We start from the raw sequence: 21,197 nt of genomic DNA, 5'->3' as shown, positions 1-21,197 counted from the left end.
ATGTTGAATAAAGAAGCTGCTTTGTATCTACCAGTAACTCTCTCTCCGGTGATTTCATTCACGCTACAACACTCCGCACAACAGAAGATGATGCAACCAGTTGGAATGTGCCCCACTGCACATCTGTAGAAATCTGCGAGTGTCTTTGGTTGACATACCAAATCTTCTTAAATTCTCGATGAAATATAGCCACTGTCATGCCTTCTTTGTAATTGCATTGATATGTTGGACACAAGATACATCCTCAGGGATGTTGACACCCAGGAACTTGAAATTGCTCACTCTTTCCATTTTTGATCCCTCTATGAGGACTTCATCCTATGCTTTCTAAAGTCCACGGACAGTTCCTTAGTCTTGCTGATGTTGAGGTTAAGACTATTGCTGCAATACCACTGAACTAGCTGATATATGTTATTCTCGTCACCATCCGCAATTCTGCCAACAATAGTTGTGATGTCAGCAAACTTATAGATGGCATTTGTGCTGTGCCGAGCCACATAGTCATGGGTGTAGAGAGAGTAGAGCAGTGGGCTGAGCACACATCCTGAGGTGTGCCAGTGTTAATTGTCAGTGAGGTGGAGATATTACCAATCCACACCAACTGTGGTCTTCTAGTGAGGAAGTCGAGGATTCAGTTGAAGAGGGAGATACAAAGGCACATGCACTTATTGACTTCTTCCAGTGACTGAAGGGCATGTGATTAAACTTTGCCCTTTGTCATTTTGGAGTGTGTGTGGCCTCCCTGATGCAGCAACAAATATTGAGATGTGGCCGAGATTAGCAGCAGCAGCAGCTTGGACACATTGTGAGAGAAGAGAACTCTAACCTTCACCTCTGGGGTCAAGGTTGTCTAGACACGGTTGAAGTTGTACTTGTGGTCATAAACCTGAGTGAGGACAAAGAAAGCCCTTTGAGTGTTGGCCCTTCAGTTTGAGAGCAAAGTTGGTGGCTCAGAGTGTAGAGAAAAATCAACATCTTTTAGAGCAGTGAATTGAAAATCTCAATGCGGTCAAGATTTTACCAGCCAAACTTATCCAAGCTAATCCTATTTGCTTGCATTTAGCCCATAACCACCTTAATCCCTCCTGTCCTTTCTCAGAGTCAACAATTTTTTTGGCATTCTCCAAAGAGCCCCAAGAAATTAAAGGACAATGAAATACCGAATGTCATATTTACAGTGGTGTATTACCTGAGCCTCACAACAAACTTCTGCCATTTCTTGACAATTGGTTTGAAAGAGATTTGCCAGTTCTCATTTGCCTTACTGGTGGTATCTTGTCAGTGAAATAGACTGGCCGCTGACATGTCAAGACTTGGAGTTACAACATGTCCATCAGCTGAGCTGTGCTGCAACATAGTAGTTAATGGTACATCCTCTACAGACAGGGTAAAGGACATGGTAACACCTTGGTTTATGATTGATTGAATATGAAAATGGTACAGTGCAAAGGGCAACTAAAATAAAAAAACTAAAAGCAGCCACTACTACTGTTGCATTCTTCCCAAAGTTTTGGATACTTATGGCAAGACTTTCTCAGTGTTGTATTCTGTATGGCTTGTAATGAAGACTAGTGCTCTTTTTGTCTTGTTAACTACTTGTTACACCACAGGGTGATTCAAAGTTCAAAGTAAACTTATTATCAAAGTACATATACATCTCCACATACAACCCTGAGAATCATTTTCTTGCAGGCATGCACAATAGATCAATAATGACCAGAACAAAATCAATAAAAGACCGCACCAATTTGGGTATTCAACCACTGTGCAAAAGACAACAACTTTGTAAATTCAAAAGAAAGAAATAACAATAACAATAAATAAGCAATAAATATTGAGAACATGAGATGAAGAGTCTTTGAAAGTGAGTCTGTATTTTGTGTGAACATTTCAGTGTTGGGTGAATGAAGTTGAATGAAGTTATCCCCTTCGGTTCAAGAGCCTGATGATTGAGGAGTATTAACTGTTCCTGAACCTGGTAGTGTGAGTCCTGAATCTCCAGTGCCTTCTTCCTGATGGCAGCAGTAAGAAAAGAGTATGTCCTGGGTGGGGGTTCCTGATTATAGACAGGACAAGGCTCAATGCTCCATGTAGATGTTCTCAATGGTGGGGATGGTTTTACCTGTGATGGACTGGGCTATATCAGTTTTTTATAGGATTTTCTGTTCAAGAGTCTAGTTAGTAATAAAGGCCACCCCTGCATTTTTATGCTTCTTGTATGAGAGAATTTTTTCCCCCCTGTACACTTCACCATCTGTGCTCATCTGCAGAATAAGGCCTTCAGTGTGATGGTCCGGTCCGTGAAATCCGCATTCCAGTTCACTGTCCAGTCCATGTTCCTTATTCCAGGTTTTCTGGGTTTCCACAGTTTATGTTGAGGCAGATAATTCTTGTTTGGGCTGGCTTCATAAATAGCTTCAGGACAGCCTCTGGCTGCTGGATTGTTCCTGTTCAAACCCTCTGTCTGTATCCCTTCCCTTCACCTTCCTCCTGGAGCCTTCCCTTGCCTCGCATCTGCCTGGAGCCTCACCTCGCCTCACCATACTTTGCCCTGCCCTGCCTCACCTCGCTTCTGCCTGGAGCCTCGCCTCACCTCACCTGGAACTCTCTGTCTGTGTCCACACCTTCACTAGGTAGGTCCAGCGGTTCTGCCGCTACCTAGCGTTGGGAACTGCCTCTCTGTGTCCACGCCTTCGCTAGGTGGGTCCGGTTGTTCTGCCGCTACCTAGCGTTGGGAACAGTCTCATCATGTTCTGTGTTTTGTGTAATGAGTCCTGGCCCTAAGTCCTGTATCCAAGGAGGGGTCTTCGCTTTGTGTTCTGTGTATGAGTCCCGGCTCTACGTCCTGTACCCAAGGAGGGATCTTGGCTCTGTGTTCCATGTTCCTGTCTCTCCCTCGACCAAGGCTCTGTTCTTGTCTTATCGATGTGCCTCGCCCAGCTCAGGAGTACCTTGCCCAGCCTGGAGTCAAGACCCAGGTTCTGGGTCCTTGTCCAGTGTCTGGCTCGGAGTCCAAGCCCAGGCTCATTGTCCCCAGTTCCTTGTCCTGGTTCCCTATCCTAGTCAGGTCCTAGCCCAGGCCCAGAGTCCTTGTCTCGTCCGGGGCCGGTGTCATGTCCAGTGTCCTTTCTTCCTCTCTTCCTCTGCTTCCTTCTCATGCTTAGTCCTGTTCCTGGTAGTTCAGTGTCTGTGTCTTGCTTTTGGGTCCGCTCCCAATGTCCCCCTTTATGACATTCAGGCTCATCCCTAAACTACATTACTCATTAATTCTGAAAATGAAATTAAACCAGAAGATGCTGGGAATAGTCAGCCAGTCAGGCAGTTACATAGATATGCAGTTATGACCCAAGTACAGACGGAGAGACAGTGAAGCAGATCAAACAGCTCACTGCATTTTAAAAGGAACTGCCCAGAACCAAAGCAGTAACTAAAACACTCACACTGAAAGCTACTGGCAACACCGTGGCACAGAAGCAGTAACTTAATACTAAATAAATTCCGCTGCTTCACAGCATCAGTCTAAACCAGTGGTCGCCAACCAGTCGATTGTGATTGACCGGTCAATCTTTGAGACTTTCGCAGTAGATCCAGAAAAAAATGAAGAACGAATACACAAATACTGTTGTAATGTCAGCATTACAAAAATAAGTAATACTAATTAGAATAATGCTAATATGACAATACACCCGCTACTTAAAGCTGTTTGTAAAGAGAGATTGTTTCTGAGTTGCGAGGTTTTAGTTCCATTTTTTCTGCCCAGTGCGCATGTGATTATAGCTCCCCCATCATGCATTGCAGTAGAAAAGACCGGAAGTAAAACCTCACAACCCAGAAGCAATCTCTCTTTACAAACTGCTTTCCGTAGCGGGAGTATTGCTATATTACCATTATCCTAATTTGTATTAACTTATCTTTTTAATGCTCACATTACAACATTTCTCCTTTAAATTCCAACATTCCCCAAATGTAAATAACTGGGAAACAAAAAACAGTGGTGTCATTATCTTGCATACCTCTGAAACTTTTACTGAGACACTAGTATCAGTTTACTGTTACGTACCCGTGACACGTGACAGTGGTACCCTTGTCACGTGACTGGGGTTGAAGTTATACTGGACATGAGGTAATGGTGGAGTGATGTCATTTTCCCGCCAGTAGAGGTCATGTGACAGGTTTTTTTTCTACAGTGTATAAAAGGAAGACCCACCCTGTCAGGTGGGGCAGTTCGTGGCAGGATTTGCCAAGATGACTTCATGGTACTGTGTGATTTAATGTGATGACGCAGTTTAGTTAAAAATGAAGTTTTATATAATGCCTAAAGTTTAAAAGGTCAGAGCCAACGGTTTCTTTGCTAATGGAGAGTGAAGTTTGGAAGACAAATCGAGAAGAATCGATTTTCGACGATGGATTGACTTCGACTTGTGTGATCCTCATTCGGAAGGATTTCGTTTACTATTCTCACGATAGTCTCCGCTGGGAAAAGCGGGAGATTGAGAATAGTGTGGAAGGAAGGTCAGTCACTTTAAGTTGTTATATTTAATAAAATTCGACGTGGGAGTTCGACGCTGGGAATCGAAGGACATCGACGTGGAAGAGAATTTACATCACTTTAAAAAGTCTCTCCTTTTAAAAGTACCGTGAGCTTTTGAACTGTCGGCATATCGTTCTTTGAACTGTTTTCATTCGGCAATTCGCTTTGGAGAACTGTTTTTTTCAATACTACTTTAAAGACTGTTTGGGACTGCAACGCTATTAAGGACTGTTTGAGCAGCTGAGCTCGGATCATTGTTTGGGTTTGTTTACATTTGAAGGGGGTTTGTTATCAGTGTTTAATAAACGTGTTATTTGTTATAAAACCCTTCGTCATACTCATCTATAATTATTGTTGCCTGAATACGTAACATTACAAATACAAAACACCTGAACAACGTGGCAGATTCAACATTCAGTCTAACAAAGGAAACTGTCCATTCAAATATTCGGTCTGTCAGGAGGTTTGCGAGGGCGCTGTGCTGCAACAGATGAAAATTATGAAATCTAAGTACAGGAGCTGTCTTACTGACAGACACCTCAGTTTGTCTCAGACTGGCTGTCTGTAGTTATGAGCCAAATTTCATGGAACTAGCAGAAAGTATTCAGCCCCAGTCATCACACTGAATGCAACAATCAATTTTTATTCGTTTATTTTTCGTGTTGAACTAAAATTAAATAATGAAACATAGAATTAAAGGTGTTGTAATGTGAGCATTATAAAAATAAGCAATACTAATTAAGATCATGGTAATATGGCAATATTACCGCTACGGAAGCTGTTTGTAAAGATAGGTTGTTTCCGGGTTGCAGGGTTTTACTTCCAGTCTTTTCTGCCTGGTGCGTATGCATGTGACTAAACAATTTAGTAGGTCGATCTTGCCTTTCACTAAGTCTGAGGTAGGAGATCTTGGGCTTAAAAAGGTTGGTAACCACTAGTCTAAACTGAAGTCTACTTTCCCAGAACAAAGGCAAATGTAAGCAGGGAGATTTGCCATCTCTGTGTTTTGGTCAAGACTCAACAAGACTAAAATGAAAGGAAATGCAAACATAAATAGTCTCTAATTGGCTGGAACATGCATACTTATGAGCTTGATTGCCAACCCCATTAAGCAGCCCCCCGTGTGGGCATCCAGACTATGCAGCAGAGTCTGGATTTGTGGCAGGGCACCCTCCCTAGGCATAGATCCCAAGGTGCAAGAGACTTGTGCCCAGTGGAAGTTCTGGTTGAGAGATATGCCCAGGATGGCATGAGCTGGAACCCAAAATTATTGCTTAGCTATATCTCCCCCAATCCATGAGATACTGGACCCTGCCCCTCACCCAGTGAGATGACAGAATAGACTAGGGACCAAGTCTGTCAAATCATCCACCAAGAAGAAAGGAGGGAGTAGAGGGGTGACTGGATCAAGGAGGGGAGAGGTCACCAGTTTGTGCTGGGAAACATGGAACAGTAAGTGGAATTTTCATAGTGGATCATAGTCACAGCTTATAGGAAGCTCTTTTGATAGCCTTCTCCACTATGAATGGTCCCACATAGCATGGAGCCAACATGGCTCTCAGCTTCCAAAGGAAGATCTCTACTTGCCAGCCAAATTTTCTCTCCTGGCTTGAGAGGCCTCAATGGTTAGTGGAGCTGATCAGCCTGCAGGGCATATTCTTTCTGAGTGCACAGTGAAGAAGCCCTGGCCAATCTCCACGTGTACTTGAAGCACTGGGTCAACTGTTAAGCAGCAAAACTCCCACCTCTATCTCTTGGTCCAAGAAGAATGGTGGCTGGAATCCCTTTTGGCATTCAAAGGTGGACATGCTAGTGGAGGATGACTGGATATTATTGTGGGAAGTCTATGCCCAAACCAGTTGGAAGGTCCAGGTTGTGGGGTTAGAGGTGACAAGGCAATGCAGGGTTGTCTCTAATTCTTGATACATTCTCTTAGTCTGCCCGTTAGATAGGGAGTGAAAACCTGATGAGATGCTGGCTGTGGCTCCCAAAACAGAACAGAAAGCCTTTGAAAAACGGAATGCAAGCCCTGGTCCTCAGATACTACATCCTGAGGAAAACTGTGCAGCCAGAATACGTGCTGAGCCATGGGGGTAGCAGTCTCACAAGCTGACAGAAGCTTGGCAAGAGTGATGAAGTGGGCTGCTTTAGAGAACCAGTCCACAACTACCAGAATGAAAGTATTTCCATCTGACAGAGGCAGACCAGTGATGAAATCCACTGAGCTGTGATCAAGGGCAGTGAGGCACAGTCAGTGGCAGAGCAAACCAGCAAGGCTCAGCATTGTATGCAGCTCGAATAGCTCCTGGGCTTCACGCCTTCACATGGTCCCTAAGTCTGATGGTGGACCATCTTAATGAGGTCACCAACCCCCGATTGTTACTCACTCCCACATGTCCAAGACTTTTTGGCATGTTTAGCCAGAAAATTATTTTTTTCTCAAGTTGTCTTATTTAGGGGCTACCATCAGGTGATGTGTGCTCGGAGGAGATTCTGAAAATGGCTGAGATAAACCTATCTGGGCTCTTCGCTCATGCTGAAAAATTCATCACAGACTTTCCAATGGCTGATGGATTAAAGGACTTAGATTTTCTTTCCGTTTACCTGAATAACATACTTATTGCCAGGCTATCCAAGTCCAAACACAGATCACAGCTCTTCACACTCTTTGAGTGCTTAAGCCAACACAGGCTAATTATTAATCCTGCTAAATGTCAGTTTGGGTTCTTAATCATTAACTTCCTCAGCCATCACTTCTCTGCAGAAGGTGCTAAACCCCGCCCATCAAAAGTAGCCACTATTATGGATTTCCCACCACACTGCACTACTAAAAAACTACAGGTGTTTTTAGGTATGGTGAATTTTTATCACCACATCATTCTGTGAGCTGTAGAATTTATGCTTCTCCTGCATATTGCCTTTAAAGACAAAGGCCCTATCACATACTTGTCTGGTCAGCAGACATGACTGGAGTATTTGATGACATCAAAGGAGCTCTTTCTAACATGACACGACTGGCACACTTGCTCCCCAGTGCACTCATAGCCACTATTACTGATGCCTCAGAATATGCTGTAGATGCTGTGCACAAACAATTGGTCAAAGGTGTGTGGTAGCCATTCGTCTTCTTCAGCCAGCAGCTCTGTCCCCCCCGAAAGGAAGTACAGCACATTTGAACGCGAGATTTTTGCTCTATCTAGTTGTTCACCATGTTCATTTTCTTCTAGAGGGTCACCATTTCACAGCATTCATTAACCACATACCTCTTGAACATGCGATGGCCAAAATATCAGACCCTGCAGTCTACAAGGCAGCAACACCACCTCGCTGACATATCAGAGTTCACAACTGATATACAACATATCAAGAGGGAAAATAATGCTGTGGCTGATTGCCTCTCACAGCCAGCCATTGGGGCCATACACATAGGGATTAATTTCGTCGGCATGTCAGCAGAACAAGCTCCTGACCCAGAGGCCAGGCTTACCGAACAGCAGTCACCGGCCTGCGTTTGGCTGACCTTAACTTCTGGGAAGCTGGGGTTTCTCTTCTGTGCAACATCTCAACCAGTCAACCTTAATAAATAGTGCCCGCAAACTGGAGGCGGACTGTTTTTTGACTCCATACATGACATCTTGCATCCAGGCCAGAAAACCTCACAGAAACTGGTTGCACTAAAGTTTGTGTGGCACAGCCTTAGAAAAGATATGTATGATTGGACTGCAGCCTATGTGGAGTGTCAGTGGACAAAATTAACCGTCATGTTCTGGCACATTGGTACCTTTTGAGATTCCTCAGAGACAGCTTGATCATGTCAATGTCGACCTGCTTGGTCTTCTTCCCCTCCCACGTTTTCATACATCTCCTTACCATGGTGGACAGTACCATCAGCTGGTCAGAGATCGCCCCTCTAGCATCAATGATGGCCAGAAATGTGGCTCTGGCATTCATCAGCACCCGAGTTGTTTGGTTTGGCACTCTATCTGATACTTCTTCTGACTGCGGTTCCCAATTCACATCAGACCTTGGGGCTGTGATGGCATTAGGCTATACCACAGCCCACAGTCCAATGGCCTATGTGAGGTGTTTCCCCGCCCCTTAAAGGCTGCTCTGGGGGCCTCCCTGTGTATTGGCATGAACTTTTCCTGCGGGTCGTCCATGACATGACAAAGAGGACCTGCAGTCATCTGTGGCTGAGTTGATGTATGTGTAAACATTACGAGTGTCAGGTGATTTATTTCTGATGCCACGACTGCCTGGTTGGCCTCCCAACAGCATTCTGCCCTTCTCAGTAAACTCAATTTTTTCACATATATTCCTACCTCCCATCATGGCGTACAGAACTCTTGAGTTCCTGTTGAACTACATTCTGCCTTGTTCATTTTTGTCCACAATGATGCATACCAACATCCACTTAGGCCCACTTATGACTGCCTGTTCTGCATTCTTTAATGGAGAGAAAAGACTTTTATTACAGATAGGAGGCGTAAACCTAAAGATAGTTCGGTAGATCACCTTAAACTGGTCTACCAAGATTTGGAGGATTCTGCCACCGTGCCTCTGGTGTCATGACATGAACATGAGCATATCAACACACCTCTGGATGAGCCAGAGGCACCTGCTGTTACTCCACCCATAGAACATAGACCTGAGCAAGGTGGCTTGTCCAAGCTCTGGACAGGTTCACAATGCCAGTTTTGGTGAATGCTGAGGTGGCCTGTGTACAGCAATTTAATAGGTGGAAACATGTGCATAACTCAAAACCACCGACATTGAGTTGAGGTTGCCTTTAAAAGGCTAGTCTGATGTGATGACCTGATTCTGTTCATCTGTTGTGAGTCACTGTGAGGGCTGACACCTGATTTTCCTGTTTGGACTGGGCTTGCAACTCTAAGAGTAGTCGCCGCATTGCTTCAGACACTTTCTCCAACCCAGTCTCAACTGACTTTGATTTCTCCTCCATGAACTTTGGCTTGGGATGGACTGGGCTTGTCAATGTGTGAGTAACTGTTGCACTTCGTGAGCTACCTCTGCCAAAGCAGCCTCCGCTGACATTAACATCACTCCTACTTGGCCAATGAGTGGCATTATCATGGTCAGCTGTTCTTTCTTCACTGGATCTATTTTGGTTGTTGTGTCTTACTGACTCAGATGTTAGGTTAAGGCCCAAGTGTAGATAGAGAGTCATTGAAACAGAATAAACAGTTCACTGAATTTTAATAAGAACTGTTTGGAAGAAAAGGGAAGTAATAAAGGCAAACAGGGTTGTTAACTAAATATGCATTCAGAAAGCTAACACTGACACTGCAGCTCAGAACCTGTAACTTAACACTAAATAAATACTGCTTCTTTACAGCATCAATCTGAATGGTCATCTTCTTTCCCAGAACAAGGACAAAGGTAAGCAGAGACCGCTGTGTGTTGATCAAGACCTGACAAGTCTGAAAAGAAAGGATGGGAGTTAAATACAACCACAATGAAACACTAATTGGCTGGAAAATACATAGGATTGTGACCCTGTTCAGCTGCCACTTGTGACGTTGTCGAGGCTCTGCTGCAGAGTCTGCTAGTGACAGGAACCATCTGAAATATTGACTCTACTTCCCTCCTCATTGATGCTGCCTGGCCTGCTCTGTATCTCCAGCATCATTCTGGATTTGCAGAATCTGCAGACCTTTGTGTTTCAGTCTCTTCATAATGATTAAGCTTTGTGACATCATTACTAGGAATCCCACTGAACGGATTCCTGAGTCAAATAGGCACTTGACAAGGTAGCATTATCATTAAATATATGGAAACAGTTGCAATGTTTCCATCTCTATTTCAAAGCAGTTAAAAGAATGAATGCTAATTTTATTGATATTTACAAACTTCTTCCAATGGTAAATCAAGGTAAGGAGTTTGTTTTCCCAGTGAAGTGTGTAGAACCAATGGGCACAGTCTGGGAATAATGAGCAGTCTGTTTAGCACTCTGCAAAGCAGAAAATTTTTTACTCAAACTTTAGTGAATCTTTAGAATTTGCTGCTTAACAGTGACGGTCCGGTCCATCACGAGTAAGGTCCTCCCAAACATTAACCACATCTAGATGATACCTTGTCATAGGAAAAAAAATCATCCATCATCCGAGACCCCAACCACCCAGGACATGCTCTCTTCTCACTGTTGCCATCAGGAAGAAAGTACAAGACCCACAGGACACACACTACTAGGATCAAGAACAGTTACTACCACTCAAATTTCATGCTATTTGTAAGAAGAGAAAGGGTTAAGGTTAGACTGTGCTAAGATCTAAGCTTACAAAACATATGCTGACACATTGCTAAATAAGGATATAAGATTCTTGCAAAACTGTATAGGTACAATCTGTACCTTGTGGTAATCATGAAGAACTAAAAAGGAGTCATTAAGCTAGGAGCTGAGAGCGGAGGTGGATGAAACAGATGGAGATAAGCTGTACTCTTGTGGCTAACTCCAAGGCCGATAAGTGTTTGAAAACTTGGCAGACATGGCTCTGCGGATGGCTAACTCCAAGGACAGAGGATATGAGAAAATGTGTATGTGACCCCCGAAATGTACAAGCCTGTGGGGAGGGGGAGAGTGGAGCTGACTATGAATAATTGTAGGAATGATACAGCAACTGAGGGACACGTGATAACCTACTTGAAACTGTATAAAAGGAAATGAAATGTAATGCTCTGGGCTCAATACTGCTGGAGCAGTTTTGGGTCCGACTCTGCAGACTCGTGAAAAATAAAGCTTTGCCGCTTTGCAGTTTGCTGAGACTCAGAGTGTAGGATTATTTCTGACAGCTGGGGGCTCGTCCGGGATCCCCACTCCGGTCGTGGAGGGCGAGAGGAAGGACATCGGAGAAGGTGCACCCTGCCGAGTTCGGCAGTCCCTGATTCCTTGCTCGTCGTCTGAAACGGCTTGAGCGAGTGAGATCCGGACAGCGCAAGGCGGCAAAGCAGGGAGGAAAGGAGACGGTTCTACGGCACACCGGGTAAGTGAGACTAGCTAACTGAGATCTAGGTGGGTGTGACCGGGTAAACTAGGTGTGACGACACCTAGAGTAAAAAGAACCGGGCCGGGAAGGGAATAATGGGAGGGGGAAGCTCAAAGGAAGAGGAGCCGGAGAGTTCGGGTTTGTTCCCGAAGGTACCTCCTGATAGCCCCCTCGGTAGAATGTTTGCAGGATGGGGATATGGACGAACAAAGGGAAAGCAGAAAAAGAGAATGGTAGAATATTGCAAATCATGGTCCAAACAGCCAATAAAAGGGTCCTCGGTATGGTGGCCACCATTTGGGTCAGATGAGGATTGGGTTAGACAGGCCTTAAACATATATGTAAACTCTAAACCAAATGTGAGAGAGGAAGAAAATGAGTATGCCTCTTGCTGGGTTCCCGGACCAGGAGACTCCGCAAGAAGTTTTAAACTAGAAACTAAAACTAAGGAGGAAGAGCCTCCTTGGGAAGTGTTGAATCATCTACCTCCCCCTTATGTTCCCCGGCCCCAGCAGCCCGAACAAGCTGCTAGTGCTCCGCATCCGGATGATCCGCAACGGCAGGCGGAAGAGGAGAGAGAGAAAGGAGAAGGGGAATGCCGGGGAACCTAAGTTTCCCCTGTTAAACCCGAACTGGGATAAGCAGACCGGAGAAGGTCAAGGAAACATGAGAGACATGAGGGAATTCCTGATAAAGGGAATAAGACAAGCGGTCCCCAAGGGTCATAACTTCACTAAGGCGTTCGGAAGCCACCAGAACCCCGATGAGACCCCAACTGACTTCCTGGATAGAATTCGGAAAAATATGCAACAATATGCGGGGGTAGACCCGGAGACAGAGGTGGGACAACAGCTAATTAGGGTAGAATTTGTATCGAAAGCCTGGCCAGACATTCGGAAGAAACTAGAGAAGATAGAGGACTGGAATTCAAAACCCTTGAGTGAATTACTGCGAGAAGCGCAGAAGGTGTTTGTAAGAAGAGACGAGGAGAAACAGAAAAAGACCGCTAGGATAATGGTTCAGACAGTACGGCAAGTAACCACAGAAAACAGGGAAAAGAGGGGAACGTGGTCAGACCGAGGCAATGGCCAAGAACCAGGAAGGAAAACGCGAAGGACTCTAAGATGCTTCCACTGTAACGAGGAAGGACATTTTAAACGGGAATGTCCTAAGTATCGGCGAGAGGTCAGGTCATATGCCATGATGGAGGACGAAGACTAGGGGGGTCGGGGGTTCCTACCCTTGGGGAGAAGAAACTATCGACAGGAACCCCTGGTAAATCTGAAATTAGGTCCCCAAGGGTCAGATACAACCTTTATGGTAGATTCGGGTGCTGAAAGATCCAGTGTAATCCAGATACCTCCCGGCGCCCGAACAGGAACAAGAGTAATGAAGGTATCCGGTATCGGAGGAAAAACGATACAAGTGTCCATTGTGGACAATGTGGAAGTCGGATATGAAGATAGGGCAACAAGGCAAGACCTTCTCCTGCTGCCCTCGGCAGGATTCAACCTATTAGGAAGGGACCTGCAAGTGCAACTGGGCATTGGAACAGTGCCGAACAATGGAGAAATAATAGTAAAATTATTCGCATTAAAAGAAGAGGACGACCAGAAAATAGAGCCCGAGGTGTGGTATAGAGAGGGAAATAGGGGAGGATTGAACATCAGCCCTCTACAGATCACCTTGCTACCGGACGGTCGCCCAGTAAGGAGGAAGCAGTATCCCATTGCGATGGAAGGAAGAAAAGGGCTGCAGCCGGTAATTGAAGGGCTGATCGCAGATGGACTGCTGGAAGAATGTATGTCGCCATATAATACCCCCATCCTCCCGGTGCGAAAGCCGGACGGGACTTATCGGATGGTACAAGACCTGCGGGGTCTAAATGCAGTAGTCCAGACCCGATACCCGGTAGTACCCAACCCGTACACCCTGATGAGTAAAATCTCCCCTGACCATGAATGGTTCAGTGTAATAGATCTAAAAGATGCTTTCTGGAGTTGCCCGCTAGAAGAAAGCAGTCGGGACATGTTTGCGTTTGAATGGGAAAATCCTACAACAGGGCGGAAAAGACAACTCAGATGGACGGTCCTGCCGCAAGGATTCACTGAGTCACCTAACCTATTCGGGCAGGTCTTGGAGCAAGTACTAGCGGAATTCCAATGTGCTCCAGAGAACCAACTGCTACAGTATGTGGATGATTTATTACTATCCGGGCCAACACAGAAAGGGATGCAGGAAGATACCATCAGATTACTGAACTTCCTAGGGAAAAAGGGGCTACGGGTCTCCAAGAAAAAGTTACAATTCGTGGAAAAGGAAGTAAGGTATCTGGGACACCGGGTCAGTAAGGGACAGCGAAGCATTACCCCAGAAAGGATAGCTGGAATAACAGGGATGTCGCTACCTCGTACCAAGAAGGAGATACGACAGTTCCTGGGGTTAGTGGGGTATTGTCGAATCTGGATTGAGAATTATACTCCCCTGGTGAAATTTCTGTATGATAAACTCGGGCAAGATGAGCAAACAGTAAAATGGACAAAGGAAGAGGAGCAAAAATTCAACTATATCAAGGGGCAATTGATCCGTGCTCCGGTGTTAGTCTTGCCAGCCCTGGAAAAACCATTCCAGCTGTACGTCAACAATGCCGAAGGAATGGCCCAAGGGGTACTCACCCAACTAAGAGGAGGAAAGCGGCAACCCGTGGCTTTCCTGTCAAAAATGTTAGACCCGGTATCGCGTGGATGGCCCACTTGTATCCAAGCAGTGGCAGCGACAGCGGTATTGGTAGAGGAAGCCCGGAAACTAACCTTTGGAGGGAAGATCACAGTGCATTCTCCCCACTCGGTCAGCACCCTACTAGCCCAGAAGGCACATCGGTGGCTCACTGACTCCCGCATTCTAAAGTACGAAACTATACTGATGACCGGAGAAGACCTAAACTTCGCAAAGGATTCCAGTTGCAACCCAGCCCAGTTCCTCTATGGAGGACTAGAAGAAAAGGAGTCAGAACACGACTGTATTGAATTGTTGGACTTGCAAACAAAGAGCCGGGAGGACTTACAGGAAGTTCCCCTGGGAGAAGGACAGGAATTGTATATAGATGGATCCTCACGATGTATTGATGGAGTACGGCACAGCGGATATGCCATCATTGACGGAGAGACTGAAAGAATAGTGGAGTCCGGGAGATTACCGGGAAACTGGTCGGCCCAGTCATGCGAATTATACGCCCTCCAGAGGGCTCTGAGGATATTGGAGAAGAGGATCGGAACAATATACACTGACTCTAAGTACGCCTATGGGATAGTACATACCTTTGGGAAGATATGGAAAGAAAGAGGACTGATAACGGCCAGAGGAAAGGGACTGGCACACGAGCAAATGATAAGTATGACATTGGAAGCCCTGGCCCTACCAACTGAGATTGCGGTAGTACATGTACCCGGACACCAAAAAGGATCAACACCTGAAGCAGTAGGGAACCGTCTAGCCGATGGGGAGGCCAAACGAGCAGCCGTTGAAGACCCGATCCAACTCCTGACCTTGATACCAGTGAGGGAAGGACTTACTAAACAACCTATGTTTACCCAAATAGAGATTGATAGCATGAACCAACTAGGAGCCCGAAAAGACACTGATGGTAAATGGACGGTCCCGGATGGGAGACAGGTACTAAATAAGGAAGTAACCCGTAACATCCTCCAACAGTTGCACCATCAAACCCACTGGGGAGTACAGGCCATGTGCGACACAATTCTGAGGGACTATGTATGCAAAGGAATATACACACTGGCCCAGCAAGAGATAACTGGATGTCCGACGTGCCAGCGGATAAACAAGAAAGTGATGCGATCCACTCCAAGAGGTGGCCAGCCACTGGCCATGAGACCGTTCCATAGAGTCCAGATCGACTTTACCGAACTACCCTCAGTGCAGAGATGGAAGTACCTGTTAGTAATAGTGGATCATTTTACCCACTGGGTGGAAGCATACCCGACCACAAAGGCCGATGCGCCTACAGTAGCCCGAATACTACTAGAAAACATAATCCCCAGATATGGGATCATGGGGTCCATAGACTCGGACAGAGGGACACACTTTGCCTCCAAGACGCACCAGTTGATTTGTGATGCATTGAGTATCCAATGGAAATACCATACCCCGTGGCATCCCCAGAGTTCGGGACGGGTGGAAAGGATGAACAGTACCTTAAAGGCGCAATTGACCAAATTAATGCTAGAAACCAAGTTACCCTGGACTAAGTGTCTCCCCATCGCCCTGTTAAGAATCCGAACAGCACCCAGGCAGGATATAGGAATCTCCCCCTATGAAATGCTGTTTGGACTCCCGTATTGGAATAAGGTAGAAGGGTACCCCACGCTACAAGGGGGTGATATTTTTATAAGGAACTATTTACTGGCACTATCTCGTTCCTTTGCAGAACTGCGGAAGAAGGGTCTCTTGGCCCAGACTCCGCCGCTCGACTTTGCTTTACATCAGATCGTGCCTGGAGATTGGGTTCTGGTACGGACCTGGAAGCCGGAGAAGTTACAACCACAGTGGGAAGGCCCTTTCCAGGTCCTGTTAACCACCGAGGCGGCTGTACGAACAAAAGAGAAAGGGTGGACCCACGCATCCAGAATAAAGGGACCAGTTAAGCCTGAGGGACACACGGAGTGGACCTGTGTTCCCAGTGAAGAACCGTTGGTGGTGAAACTGAAAAGGCAACAAAAATGAACTCAATGTGGACTGTTACATTATTGACTGTAATATATTTAATTCTGTATGTGGGAAAAATAGAAGGGAAATGTGACAAGTGTAGGAACCGAGTTTTGGAGAAAGGAAAAGAACGACCCGGGGCCCTTGTGTCACATTCACATGTAAATGACCAATGTTATGGAAAAGAAAAAGAGGAATGTGAAGAGGGAGGAATAAAATATACCCTGAAAAAGAACAGGGGATACCCCGGTGGATCAGTGAGAGAAGAAAAAGGAGAAGGGAGAAGTTGGAGTGTACGAGAAAGTACATGCCCTGAGACAGAATGGATATGTGAAAGGAAAGAAAAAGGAAGGGCAGAGTTTGGTGGAGTCAGAGAAGAATGGGGAACCTATGGAAAAACAAGACCGGAAATGAAGGAAAACCTGTTTATAGACTTAGCAACTCGAATAGCTACAAGTTTAAATGTAAGTGACTGTTGGGTTTGTGGGGGACCCCACATGAGCGAGCAATGGCCATGGATAGGTGAGAGTTTGAGTGTGTGGGAGCTATTGGCTCATGATTGGGATAAGAAAAGGACTGGGAGGACGCAAGAATGGAAGTTAACAAACTATCCGGAAGGACAAGTATGTGTAGAAAGAAAAGGGAAGGTGAAAGTAGGAGAAAGCCCATGTCAGAGTATAAAGTTGGCTAAAACAAAAAAATAATGCCACTTGGTGGCCCGAGGAGCCGACTTGGTACATAACTAAAGGGGCAAAGGACAATTGTACGGCTATGGGAAACAATTCGGGAATCTGGAATTGCAGTGGGCATAACCCGTACGAAGGAATTCCCAGTGTTTGGAAAGCCTGGCGGAAAGCAAGGAAAGGAGGATTTGTCCCAGAAGGTCTGTTCTGGATTTGTGGGAATCAGGCATACACCAAATTGCCGAAAGGATGGGGAGGAGTTTGTTTCTTAGGCCTTATAAGGCCAGAGTTCTTCCTCCTACCCCAGGATGAAGATAGGGAATTGGGAATCAAGTTATTTGACTCACTGAGAAGGGAGAAGCGGGAGATAAAGGTGGGAGAATGGGGCGACGAGTGGCCTCCAGCACGCATCATTGAATATTACGGACCAGCAACTTGGGCCCAGGATGGGTCATGGGGTTACCGAACCCCGGTATATATGTTAAATCGAATAATACGCCTACAAGCTGTAGTAGAGGTGATCACCAACCAAACCGCATTGGCTCTGGAATTGCTGGCTGAGCAGCAAAGCCAGATGAGAACAGCCATATACCAAAATCGATTAGCATTGGATTACCTATTGGCCTCCGAGGGAGGGGTCTGTGGAAAGTTCAATCTGACAAACTGTTGCCTAAAGATAAATGATAATGGAAAGGCAGTGTTGAAAATATCCGACAAAATTCGGAAGTTGGCCCATGTGCCAGTACAAACTTGGAGATCCTTAGGGAACCTGAGTTGGCTGGATAGTCTGCTGGGAGGAAGCTGGTGGCGAATAGCCCTGTTAACATTTGGCGGAATACTCATAATGATAATCATATTACCATGCTTAATACCCTGCTTGAGAGCATTAATAACGCGAGTAATAGTACAGGTAATGCAGCCAGGGAACCCAGCTGACCCGGCTAAAATGCTGTTGCAACGAGGCAGAGAACTGGAAGAGTGGAATCCCTGGACAAATCCTTAGCACACTCTAAAAAGAAAAAGGGTGGAATTGTAAGAAGAGAAAGGGTTAAGGTTAGACTGTGCTAAGATCTAAGCTTACAAAACATATGCTGACACATTGCTAAATAAGGATATAAGATTCTTGCAAAACTGTATAGGTACAATCTGTACCTTGTGGTAATCATGAAGAACTAAAAAGGAGTCATTAAGCTAGGAGCTGAGAGCGGAGGTGGATGAAACAGATGGAGATAAGCTGTACTCTTGTGGCTAACTCCAAGGCCGATAAGTGTTTGAAAACTTGGCAGACATGGCTCTGCGGATGGCTAACTCCAAGGACAGAGGATATGAGAAAATGTGTATGTGACCCCCGAAATGTACAAGCCTGTGGGGAGGGGGAGAGTGGAGCTGACTATGAATAATTGTAGGAATGATACAGCAACTGAGGGACACGTGATAACCTACTTGAAACTGTATAAAAGGAAATGAAATGTAATGCTCTGGGCTCAATACTGCTGGAGCAGTTTTGGGTCCGACTCTGCAGACTCGTGAAAAATAAAGCTTTGCCGCTTTGCAGTTTGCTGAGACTCAGAGTGTAGGATTATTTCTGACACTATTCAACAAAAGGGGATAACTTTACTTAACTTCACACATCGCATCATTGAAATGTCCCCACAACCAATAGTGTCACTTCTAAGGACTCTTCATGTCATTTTTGATATTTATCACTGATTTATTATTATTATTATTATTTCTTCTTTCTGTATTTGCAGTTTGTTGTCTTTTGCACACTGGTTGAACACCCTAATTCTGGTTGTCTTTCATTGATACTCTTGTTATGGTTATTACTCTGTAGATATATTGAGTATCCCCACAAGAAAAAGAATCTCAGCATGGTAGATGGTGACATACTGTATATGTACTTCGATAATAAATTTACTTTGGACTTTGTTGTTGAAGTTCAACCATTGAGTTCATTCAACAGAGAGATTTACAAATTTCTAAAGATTACCTAGATCTATTTTGGTGGTCGTATCCTACTGACACAGATGTTAGGTTAAGGCCCAAGTGCAGGTGAAGAGTCATTGAAGCAGAATAAAGTTACCATGCAGGTAAATGGAACTGAGGTGGAAGATCAGAATCAGTATATGTTATGAAATTTGGGTTTTTTTTGGCAGCAGTATTTTGCAATATATAATAAGTACTATAAATTACCATAAGAAAATGTATGAAAATTAAATTAAGTAATTAGTGCAAAAAGAGAGATCAAAAAACAAGATAATGAGGTCATGTTCTTGGATTTATTGTCCATTCAGAAACTTTATGGTGGAGGAGAATAAATGTTTGAGTGTGTGTCTTCAGATTCCTGTACATCCTTCAACGGTAGCAATGTGAAGAGGGCATGGCCTGGGTGATGGGTGTCCTTAAGGATGGATGCCACCTTCTTGAGCTTTTGCATTTTAAAGATATCCTCAACCCTGGAGTGCATGGTGGCCATGATGGAGATGGCTGAGTTTACAAATTTCTAAAGTTTTTTTCTGATCCTGTCCATGGTCCCTCCATATCAGATGGTGATGCAACCAGTTAGAATGCTCTCCACAAATACCTGTAGAACTTTGTTAGAGTCTTTGACATGCCAAGTCTTCAGAAACTTCCAATAAAATATCGTCAATGTTATGCCTTCTTCGTAATTGCATCAATATGTTGGACCCAGGATAGATGTTCAGAGATGTTAACATCAGAGTGGAAGTGTGCAATTCAGTGTTAAGTCCAAAAAACTGCCAGTTTGTTGGTTGAGATGCTCTTCCTCAAACTTGGGTTCCTTTTTAAAAGTGTTATCGCCTAAAGACAGTGAGGTCAATCTGGAATAGGACGGATAACTAATTTGGCAGGTAATTAGAAGTTCAAGGGCACTGTTATGCTTTGTAACTTCAAAGCATTAAATTAATTCAAAGGAAGACACAGGAGTCTGAAATGCAGGTCTAACTTTAAGTGAGGTATGCACATATCACGTGATAGCATTGTGACATATGCAATTCAAGTATTTTTATATATAACCCATAATTCACTATTTAAATGAACAAGACTGCTTAATCAATCTATATATGTATATATAAAATTACTCAAACATTACTTAAATATTAAATACACAGTACTCCTCCCTGCTTAGTTATAAACTGCAACTCAATATAGAATGCATGTCAAATATATATATATATATATATATAATGATTATTCATATATTACTTAAATATTAAATACATACCCGTCACCAAATTAGATTGACCAGATGTGTTCTGCAAAGCAGTCGGTCAATCTGCATTTGGTTTTTACAATGCAGAGGAGGACACAAAATAGGCGCTGAACAAATTACTAATTTGGAAGGTGTACATTCCATGACTCTACATAACATCCATATCCTTCTCCACAGCTCCTTCTTGTATAACCACAAGGAACTCCTGCTCTTTTTCCCTGTTTAGTAATTTTACCTCTCCTGATTCAGTGCATTATCTTCATTGTTCACAATGTGGCCTTCACATTAGAAAATCAAACAGTTCTCTGTTTTAATTTCAGATTTCCTTTATCTGAAGTTTCCATTTTTCCCAGAGCATATATTATAACCCCAAGGGTATTTGTCTTTTTTTTTGCTCCTTATTCCTCCTCTATTTTCTTTCATCTCCTTTTATTTACATATTCAGACAGATCAGGCATGATAAACAAATTTTCACTGTCCTCTCTCACCAGTATCATCACTTGAGTCATTCTGCCTTCCTTGGTTCCCACTATATCACAGATATTCCCTCTTTATTTCATTTACCCACAACCTCCCCCCAATGACTCTTCACATATAGGGGTGCCACGGTAGTGTAGAAGGGTATCACAGTTGTGTAGTAAGGGTGCCACAGTAGTGTAACAGTTAGCTACACTATTACAGCTTAGGGCATTGAAGTTCAGAATTCAATTCTAATCCTGATTCCTATCAGTCAGAAGATTCTATGTCCTTCTTGTCAGCATGTGTGATTCCTCCAGGTGCTCAAATTTCCTCCCACATTTCAAAGATGTATCAGTTAGTTGGCTGATTAGTTATTGTAAATTGTCCTGTGATCAGTGTAGGGTTAGATAGGTAGGTTGCTGGGCAGTCCGGCTCATTGGGCCAGAAGGGCCTGTTCCCCATTGTAGCTCTAAATAAACTTATCTCTAAATAAATAAAATAAATATCTGATTTCCAATTTTTAACAGTTCTGGTGAAAGACCACCTGCCTGAGCCATCGACACTAT

The 21,197-nt window shown here is 44.4% G+C and overlaps 1 protein-coding gene across 1 annotated transcript; it reads left to right on the top strand.

The window, feature by feature from the left end:
* Positions 1-10,785: 10,785 nt before the first annotated feature.
* On the top strand, positions 10,786-18,497 carry LOC140729172 (endogenous retrovirus group 3 member 1 Env polyprotein-like). Its single transcript, XM_073048641.1, has 2 exons — positions 10,786-11,532; positions 15,980-18,497. Exon 2 carries the CDS (start codon positions 17,029-17,031, stop codon positions 17,941-17,943), a length of 915 nt encoding a protein of 304 aa, XP_072904742.1. The 5' UTR covers positions 10,786-11,532; positions 15,980-17,028; the 3' UTR covers positions 17,944-18,497.
* Positions 18,498-21,197: the final 2,700 nt, after the last annotated feature.

Source organism: Hemitrygon akajei, chromosome 6, assembly GCF_048418815.1.
Source record: "Hemitrygon akajei chromosome 6, sHemAka1.3, whole genome shotgun sequence".
NCBI lineage: Eukaryota > Metazoa > Chordata > Chondrichthyes > Myliobatiformes > Dasyatidae > Hemitrygon > Hemitrygon akajei.
The sequence above is the reverse complement of the archived record's forward strand: the minus strand, read 5'-3'. Positions and strand labels throughout refer to the sequence as shown.